At 39.2% G+C, this 9,993-nt stretch overlaps 1 protein-coding gene across 4 annotated transcripts in view; it reads left to right on the top strand.

The window, feature by feature from the left end:
• The window catches only part of LOC137992507 (ninein-like protein), a 49,605-nt gene extending 41,344 nt beyond the window's left edge, over positions 1-8,261 (top strand). For 2 of the 4 annotated variants that reach the window (XM_068837873.1, XM_068837875.1), the window contains 4 exons: positions 1,029-1,220; positions 1,954-2,124; positions 3,782-3,940; positions 6,114-8,261. In XM_068837873.1, coding sequence (XP_068693974.1) covers positions 1,029-1,220; positions 1,954-2,124; positions 3,782-3,940; positions 6,114-6,317 — 726 coding nt within the window. In that variant the 3' untranslated portion in view covers positions 6,318-8,261. The remainder of the gene's footprint in view (positions 1-1,028; positions 1,221-1,953; positions 2,125-3,781; positions 3,941-6,113) is intronic. The other 2 variants (XM_068837872.1, XM_068837871.1) reach the window with 1 other exon arrangement.
• The last annotated feature ends 1,732 nt before the right edge of the window (positions 8,262-9,993 follow it).

Here is a 9,993-nt window from a genome sequence, read left to right as displayed (position 1 = left end):
GTGATTCACAAAATATTTCCCCTAAACGCCCTAAAATAACGTGACATAGCCCCTTTAAACCTGACTTAATGACGCGCTTAATTTTGAATAGTTAAATTTTAAAAATGTTAAACTGTCGTTTGTATTAAAGAATTTGTTTAACCGAATAAAAGATTATCCCTGAAAAGCGGTTATAATTGTAAATTGGTGTTTGCAAGGTGTTCTTTAATTTAATACCCGTAAATGGTAATGCCGGCGTACGCTGATTTTGGCGGCAATTCTTTTGTCGATGAATTTTCTTTTATTCCTTGTTATTAATACTTAAAAACAGTTTAAAATGTTAAAAATCATTAACACATGCAGTTGATGTTTTTTAATAAATTGTCTAACATGTCTCTTGTGAACGGTTAAACCCAACAATTATATCAAGGTAATGAAGTCCGTTCGTTTGTTTGTGTTTGGAGTCTATCGATGGCATACGTTTCGCACTCCTCTGTCATCGGAAGGCGTCTTTCCTTTCTCGTATGAAGATGACGTCCGTTCGCGTGCAATGTCATATCAACAGTCTTACAAGAAAGGAAACTGCCCCGAAGGACCTCACTATAACATATAACTGAAACGTTAATTGTCTGTGTGTTGTGTTAGTGCTAATTTGAAACGTGTTTCTCGTCGTAACTTTTAACAGGCGTAAAGCATCTTTGCGAATTGCTTGGCGCATAATCAAGCTAACCTCGTTTTAACATTTCTTAAGTTAAGTGTTGTTTTTGCCTTTCTGTGCGGTGTGTGCTTTATCACCAGAATGTAGTTTGAGGTGCTATAGCTGATTCTTGTTTTAGCGATTTCAGTTTTTGTTAGCAAAAAGAAATCATCCAGAGAGTTGACTAGTTTTCAGAGTGTAATAAAGAAAATCTTAGGAAAACAGACAGTCGTCACCGCTACACATAACTTTGGCTCCAGATATAATGTAAAAACAGACAACTTGTAATTGTGTTGAAGTTCTGTTGTACATAATGAATCCCTGTAAAGAGTGGTGTTTATCTCTTCCACAGGCAAAAAATGATCTTGTTATCATGGAGAAGAAATTGGAAGAGATCCAAGGAAAGAAACAGGTCTTGGAAAAAGTTCTTAAAGAGAAGAATGCCAAAGCAAACACACTTCAAGAAGAAGTGTGCGTGCTTAAAGAAAGGATGGCCAGTGCACAGAGCATTCATAAGAGAGAGCTAGAAACAGAGAAACAGAAGGTTTGTTAGTTATTCTTGCCCAAGAAGTGTTTTTCACTTCTTCCTCATCACGCGGCTCAAGGTTGGAAGTTGCGTAGAACCAAAAATGTTGGGAAAATTGCTTTGGGATTTTGATCTTCAATTTGGAAGAGCTGTGGTAAGGCGTGAAATCCCTTATTGCCGCACCAATTTTAGCGTCTTTCGGTCGTAAATTGTGCTCGAGACCAATAGTCAACTTCTTGTGTGTCCTATGGGATGTGTTCCTTTTCTCAGTATACTGAACGGCTTGTGTCCCCTAGGAGTGTTCCTTCCATTTTTCAACGGAAAATTGAAGTTTGAATCCCATAAGTTTCACACTAAAATTTAGTAAAACAAAGCAAACAAGAAATGGGCATTTATTTCGAAGAAGGAAAAGTTAGTAAATTGGTGGACACCCTATGTTCTAGTGCATGTTTGCTTCTAACGTTATCATTCGAAACCTCATTATTTTTTCTTTTCGTCTTATAATACTGTAATACACTGTCTGGATTCATTGTTCATGTTTATGTTGTGAAGTCCAGTTTACAGCTTGCGTTGCGTGATTTGATCTAATTGAGGTGTTTTGTGCGTGACATTCTGTTAAATGTTGTATGACGTGTGGTAAGGTGTGATCTTCGTTCACGGTAAGTTTTCGTTCCCTGTGTTTTTTCTTTCGTTCCACCCTTTAACGTTGGAAAAAAGGAAATTTCTTTATAATAGTTTTATATTGCTGTAGGCAACACTTGCAAATACTGAAATGACAACAATGAAATCACGCCACCAGCGCGAGGTGGGAGAGTTAAAAGAACAGCTTCATCGAGCCAACATGGCAAGTGAACGGGATCAAGCATTAAGAGAAAAAGTGTTCAACGAGGCAAAGGCAGAGGTTATGGCGCTTAGCAAAAAGGTTGGAAAGAAATAAATTTTCTAATTTTCACCTACAGTCTCGGTCACAAATGTTGTAACGCTGACGGAATTTTTTCCCCTCCTCCCCTTTCAATGTTGATGTTTATGGGTTCCTGTGCAAGAACTGACCGGGAAACGCAACATTGAAGGGAGAGAGGAGGAGGGCTGCGTTATCAATAGCTTGGATGCGAGTTACGTGCTGTTCAAGAGAGGTGTTACAACTATTTTAGACCGAGGTTGTAGCTCCCATTTTTGATCTTTGACGATGTCTTCATAACTTCAATTTTGTCCACAAATGCACGTAATTAGATGTACACCAACACGAAGTGTCCTTTGTATAAGCATTTAATTTGCTACCCATTTCAACAATGAGGTAAGTATCAGGGTTGGCGTTGATTTTTGGTGAGGGTAAATTAATCTGTTCCTCTTTATTTAAGGACTGGAGTTTAGGGGACTTAAGCACGCGCGTTTTTTAGACGGGGACGGCAACCGGAAGTGAGCTGTTTCCCTTTTAACTTGTATTTACGCAACCACATTTACATTGCCAAGTATCAGTGAAGTGAAGTGGGGGACTTTAGCCAGACTGCTAGTTACGCAGTTTGCAATTAATTTTTTAGGAAGTGAAAGATGCCCCCGTCCAGATAAGGTCAGACCACAACACCGGGGGCTACGTCCCCTATTCTTATCGAACAGTGAGTGGGTTCTTTAACGTCCCATACTATTTAATTTCCAACAAGGGTTATGAGACGGGACCTCCGGTTTATACTCCTTATCCGAGAAGACTTGAAAGTCTAACCATTTGCGGATGTAATTACAAAGGCAGCACTTTCTCCTCAGTTATTTTAAGACCCTGAGTCCGGCCGGAGTTGAACTCACGACCTTCCGCATGTCAGCCCAATGTTCAACCAACTGAGCCACCGGTGCGCGTGCTTAAGACGCGGGTGATGTTGATCATTTCTCCATTAGAGATGATTGGTATAAAAATCTGGGAGGCACTACTGTCCTGGCACGCGAATGTTCTCTTCTTGGTTGCCGTTCGCGTCTCAAAAACCCGCGTGGTTAAGACGCGGGTGATGTTGAAGTTGGGTCGAGGAGCAAGGAGACACTTCGTGACGCTTATCAAAATCGTCGTGCATCTAATCACGTGCATTTCCGGATATACGTAGCTTTTGGAGCAGAATTGCGCGAATTTTTTTATTACGTAAAATCCTGGATTTCTAAAGCAGGGAAAATCCGTCTTCAAAAACTTTTGCTCTTTGAACATGAAAAGTTTTCGAATTAGTGACGGTCATTAACTATTTGTCTTTTTGTGGTGGCCTTTACTCGCCCTGGGCCAATCACATTGACGAGTGTCCAGCAAAAATTATTATAATAAACAAACAGAAACTGTTGCCCTGTACGAATTGATCAATAGACCGGATTTTTCCGATATTTTGGAAACGTTGGATCAATCACGAAACGTATTCGCAAGTTTCAATTTTTTCTGAAATTTGATAATAAAAGGATTTTGTAAAGTTTCCCGGTTGCCTATACATACATAGCCCAATGTTCACCACAACGTTTAGGAACACTCTGAAGTAAATCCATGTACGCGGCTGGCAACATTTGCGGTGGTTTAAGTGTATTTTAAAGAAGCAGTGAATCTTTGTTTTCAACAGCTCGAAGAAAAGACACGGAAGCTGCGAGAACTTGAAAGTGCCAGCAATTTGTGGGAAGGAAGAATACGACAACTGGAGAAAGAGAAACAGGATTTGCTGAATAAAGTAAAGCAGACGCGCGAAGCATTAGATGAGCATGTAGCTCGACTCAGTAAACAGGTAACTGGATTGGAAATACTTGTACTCGACCTGAACGTGAGCTTGTACAGAGCTTGTTAATCCTGACACTTTAAGGGCCCACAGACGGATTTTTCGCGCGTTGCTAAGGAAGTGAAATGTTACTTCCGGTAACTGACGTCATCATATCATGAGCTGACAAGAAAACCCACTCACAAGCAAAAGTCACCGGACAAACTGTTGTTTCCATCGAAGGTTTTTCCTCGCCCTTCCTCGCGCTCGTTCTCAGATCAACTGCGCATGCGTAAACGAACTCACTTCCGGTTTGAGAAAAAAGCAAAATTTCCGGCGGTTTTAAATTGAATTAATTATTTTTACATGGCACGTTTCACTCCCAAATACAGAATATAGCTAAGCATTGATCTTTTAGAATCATCTTTTTTGAAAAAGTTATGGGTATTTCAGTATCGTTTTTGTCTTTAAAAAGAACATTTTTCAAAACAAAAAGAAAACCATGCTTGGCTGGATGCAAAAACGAATACAAATTATCAAACCATCGATTAAATACCCAAATTGGAAAGCACGGAGACAAATTTAGAGTTTTCTTTTATTGGTCACGTGACCATGGGTGTGGTATGATGACGTCATATTTAGGGTCATTGGCTTACAAAAGTTGGAAACTGACCAAAATAATGCCAAATTCTCTCAAATTACTTTACCATTACATCCGTAGCAATGCACCCCAAAAAATACGTCAGAGGGCCCTAATAAGTGAATTTCCGAATTGCTTGTTTTTGTTTTCAAATTTCCGGGTGCCGCCATCTTGAATAACTGTGACGTGTAAGATTTTGTTCGGTAACAATAGGGCAACCCTAACACGTCACAGTTACTCAAGATGGCGGCGCTTTGGAAATTTGAAAGTGAAAGTAAGCGATTCTAAAATTCATTTTATCCGATACAAACATCTTTTTGGAAAAAAGTTGATTACAAGTATTATTTTGGTCCGTTTAAAATTATTCCTTAGCGGGAATGGAAGCTCTGATGATTTTTATGTAATGTTCTTTATTCGGCGTTAGATAACAAGGATAACTGGACGTCTTTAGTTTAAGCTGTTTTTGCACAAAACTCCGCCATATGTGTGATCATATCTATAGACCTTTTGAATGCCATGACATTTAAACATGATAATCATTACCCTTTTTTCGACAAACTGGGCTTGCTGATTGACGAGTTTTGCGTAAATGCTTGAGTTAGGTCGCTCAGAAGGCCATGCATTTCCTATTTGACCTGACCCTCGATTTCAAAGCGAGTCCATCTGCGAATGTAATATGATTTTCATAAGAACTTTGAACGTAGAGTCGCTTTGAAAAAGCTGCAAAAGTGAGAATGGTCAACTAAGAGGCTCTTCCAGCAGTCTTGTTCAGTTCTTATCCTACTCTGGGAAGTAAAGTAATTTCTCCACAGCAGAGAATTTTTTCCTTTTTTTTGCATATAGAGTGTTGTTATCCACGGGTCTAGTAGTCATGTCCATGCAGTTCGTTCCGTTTTCGACCACACAGTATGTGGAAACTAGGTAACTCCTTTTGGCCTCGTTAAAGTGCTACTACGACCAAAAAAATCAATTTTTAATTTTTGTTGGATTTTAAAGCTGTGTTAACTAAACAGTAAGTGACCTAAGTTTTAAGCCTTATTTCAAAAAGACACCCGTTTATTTCAACTGGAATTTTCCTATTTAATAGTCCGCCATTACTAACTTTAAAATCTTTAGAGAGCTGGATCGAGGAGAAAATGAAGTCAAAGACTCAAAAGTTTAAGAATGCAATACACCTTATTCCAAAATGGCCGCCATTTAAATATTCTATTGTTTTTATTCAAATTAGGCCTTGATGCCTCGTTCTTAAGCTTAAAATTCAAAAGAATATTTTATCTTGAACGAGGGCCAATTTGTATCCGCATAAATCAGCGGCCATTTTGGAATAAGGTGTATGTGTGTGTACGTGGCTGAATTAATATGCAAATCAAAGATCAAAATTTTGCCTGTCCAGTGTTAAGCAATCACACTTTCAAAATCTGACGGAAAAAAGGAAGTGATTTTTTAATGATAGTAGCACGTTATAAAGTGGGTGGTAATTAACGTCTTTTGAAACTCTAATTTAATTTGCGCTACAAAGGTTACAGACAAACTCTTTTGCCTTTTTTTTTTACCTCACTGCAGCTTCAACAAACGGAAGCAAGTGCAACAAGATCGGGCAACCTTGTTCAAGAACTTTACATCGAAAATGCAAAACTCACTAAAGCTCTTCAACAAACGGAAGCTAACGAGAAGAGAACCGAAAGGGCAAACAGGCAGCTCACAGAGCAAAAGAGAGCTTTACAGAGAGTCATCTCTAAACTGTGTGGAGCAAATGCCATTGCTTGAGGAGGCGTAAATCTCTCTTAGATCCACTGGACAAGTTAAAGAAGACGACGCCTTGCGACGCTCAGAATTCTGTGCAAGTTATTTATATCACTGCTGAATTCCAATCACTATATATTTTTGAAGTTTCCTACAGTGCTGCTGCGATCAAAAATGACCTTTTTACTCAGATTTTCGAAAACGAGTGGGTTTAACATGAAAGTGGCGAGATTTTAAGCCTTCTGGACCCAGTTGTTCGAAGGGTGGATAGCGGTATCCACTGGATAAATCACTATCCATTGGATAACTCAATAGACCATATTCGTATTTCCAGTATTGGACTGGAACTAGCTTGCAATGGAGGCTAATGCTGGGGAATATATTAAAAAGGATTTGCATTTGAAAAGATTTCCCCGCATTAGCCTCCATTGCAAGCTAGTTCCAGTCCAATACTGAGAATACGAATATGGTCTATTGGTTTTGCTAGTGTTTATTCGCTGGATAGTGATTTTTTATCCAGTTAATAGCGTTATCCACCTTTTGAACTACCGAGGACTGGTTTCATTTCCACGAAAACATGGATACCTTGTGAATGCAGGCTTGGTTTTTGACCATTAAACTACATCCTTTCTTCGCCCACGCTTTTCTTTTTTTCTGGGGGGAGGAGGGCATTTAGATCAGCAACTTACTATTAGAGGACGCCAGACAGCCTGCTCGGGAAGAAAGCTTAACATTTTCCTGGTCGCGTGTAACGCCAATGCGTGTTTAAGTCAGTTTGGGGAAAAAGAGAACAGTATTTTTTAATCGCAGTGGTACTTAAGGCCTGTTCTGTAATATGCTTCACTATGTGGACGGTGGGCATTTAGGGACAATTTTGTACGACCAATGGACGAGTTTGTCTTTTTAAATGACTAAATAGCTTTTTGAAAACCGACATCACTTGGAGTTGTTAAAACTCTTTAATCTACAGTTTTAACCGAGTAGAAAAGTAATCGTTGGATAAATAGATCAGACTATTTTTGTAAATGCTGGATTTTAATCGTGAACTCTGTTAATCGTTCATCGCAGAAATTAGGTTATCAATTTTTGGTATGTTTTACAAGCTTTGTCACGTCACTTTTCATGGGATCTTTCAACTGCATGTATGCATCTTAGTATTGGAAATCATAGTCACTGAATCTTAATTGCCTCCGCGATCAAATGTCATAGGTTTGGAATTACATATTCACACAATAATTAAGAAAAAAGTGAGAACTCCAAAATGTGAGTGGGTTGTGAATAGATGTTTGAATTTCTTAAAAGTCAAGAAAGTTAGCTGCCCCTCAAATAAGTTGCATAAACGCAAGAAAGCTCCTTCCACTTTCTCTGTTGTTATTAATATTGACATACTGTTTTCTGCAAGGAAATCGTGAACGAAATGTTGTAAAAGTTCCTCAACCACCCATGCACATTTTACTCAGCTATCAACATTCTCGTCACCAGTGCCTTCGATTCTTTCAGTCAGCACAGGAACTAAGGATCTCTGGTCGGTTTGGTAATACGCAGTCATTATGCGGGGCCATTTTGATCTACATGTAACACGTGCAAAGTATGGATGAATTGTTGTGAAGGGCAGGATTATGCATTTCAAATCTACGGAGACGTCATAACGTGGAGATCGAACGATCGCTGACAAGCTGCAGTCGCTCTGCAGTGTGTTCAGGAAAGTACTCTGACTTTCAACGCAGTTTGATCAGGAAAATAGCTGTGTTCGCCATCATTAAAATTGCTCTCAAACATATCACACGTTGAAAAAGAACCATTGCAACCGAGAACCATACTAAAAATTTCTTTTGCGCACAATTTTCGATTAGGTTTCACGGGTGCAATACAATTCCTGCAAAGGCCAGACAAGGTGTGTTATACAGTAGCGGGATTTCACTGAATAAATTATTGCCTTATGTAACGTGTTTGATTTTGCTTCAAATTCGGAACCAGTCGGAGGTCGTTTTTCTGCTAATTCAACGTGGCGTACACGGGCTTGTTGATGTTCTTAACCTACATACCTGCTTCAAATTAAATGGATACCGAAGGGTTCAGTGCAAACGTCATTTATAAATTCTCCGTGATGGAAATCACTTTGCCATCATTTTTAAGGTATGAAGTGCGTCGACCAAGATCCAGATAATAGGAAATTCGTCGCCATGTTCTTCTCTAAAATCTAAAATCTAGAATCTAGCCATGCATGTGAGGATTTTAGGGAAAAACAACGACAGCTACAAACGGGCTGAAGGGAATCAAAAAATATGATTTGCGTTTTTGTGCTCATCTCGTGACGGTTCAGCTTTTCATGATCAGCATATTAAGTGTGACGAAATCGCAGGGAAAGGCTCCTCACCACATACCAAGAGTGAATTAGGTAAGTGTTCCTATGGCACAGTCACAAATGAGTCTATCTTTAGAATACTCGTTCCCGCAAAAATTAGATGTCCCTGAAAAAAACATGGCAGAATCTGTCACGCGTGACATGGCCTCTCCTGATTGGTGGAAGTGGCGGCCCTTTGTTTTCGCGCGTAAAGTGTATCCAAAAATAAGTCCATCTTTTACTGTGCTGCGTCAAGACCGTAAATTAATAGAGGAACACTCTTACCGAATTTCGGGGAAGCACTACAGGAAAATAAATGGTAACGTTGAAAACGCCACGGAACATCGAGCGAAAAGTAGTCTTGAAAACTGACTTGTGCAATGTATCCAAGTCCCTTCAGTTCAATTTTTCTTTTGTTTCGGGTCTCAAAAGATTTTGTTCTGGTGGCTTTGTGAAAAAGTGCTACTGTGACCAAAAAAAACCACTTTTTATTTTTCTTTCGATTTTAAAAAAGACACCTGCATGTTCTTTTTAAGGACGATGCCTACTATTGATATTGCGTATACGTTCTGCGCATCTCGAGATACTCGGGTTTCCTAAAGAGCGTTTTCACTCACGTGACCAGCAGCCATATTGGCTTTCTGAAACAAAAGAAAGTATTTGCATAAAAATAGAGTTCAATTCCCGGAGGATTAAACTGGTACACCATCATCGCCGCCATTTCTTTGTTTTTTCCAGTCAAGTGTTAAGCAATCACACTTTCAAAATCTGAAGAAAAAAGGAAGTGATTTTTTGATCATAGTGACACTTTTAACTCCGGGAGATTTGAATTAGGTACAACATTCGGTCTATTGTTTATTTCCCCGCAAACGTTGGTTTAAAAATGGACACTTTCCTGATGCTGATGGAGACAAACCTAATACCAGATTCTTACTCTTGGGTTTAATCGATTCCGCAACTAAGCAACTAGTTAGCGCTGCCTGCCAAAGAAAACCCAAAACCGTATTGTATACGCAAGGTCATGCCTCCCATTGTAGATTCATGAAAGACGTCTCGTCATCCCATAAAGGGGATAATGTCACAAATTTAAATTTGAAGGAAATCGAATAACGACTGACCGCCGTGTAGTGTAAAGCCATCTCACTTAGAGCAAAATTAAAGTCACACGCTTCCATAATCCAAGTTATGATAACTTTTTTATACGTTAAATTGCTATCTGAGATGAAGATATGCTTTCTCAATGCTCCAGTGGGCCTTGAGGAAAATGATGAAGAAGCGGTGAAGGAATGTTGGAACCTGATCAGACCCTTTAAAGCTGTGTCCGCACGAAAATCCTGACAAATTGTATCAGGTATT

Source organism: Montipora foliosa, chromosome 2, assembly GCF_036669935.1.
Source record: "Montipora foliosa isolate CH-2021 chromosome 2, ASM3666993v2, whole genome shotgun sequence".
In the NCBI taxonomy this organism is placed as follows: domain Eukaryota; kingdom Metazoa; phylum Cnidaria; class Anthozoa; order Scleractinia; family Acroporidae; genus Montipora; species Montipora foliosa.
This window is presented reverse-complemented; position numbering and strand designations above follow the sequence as displayed.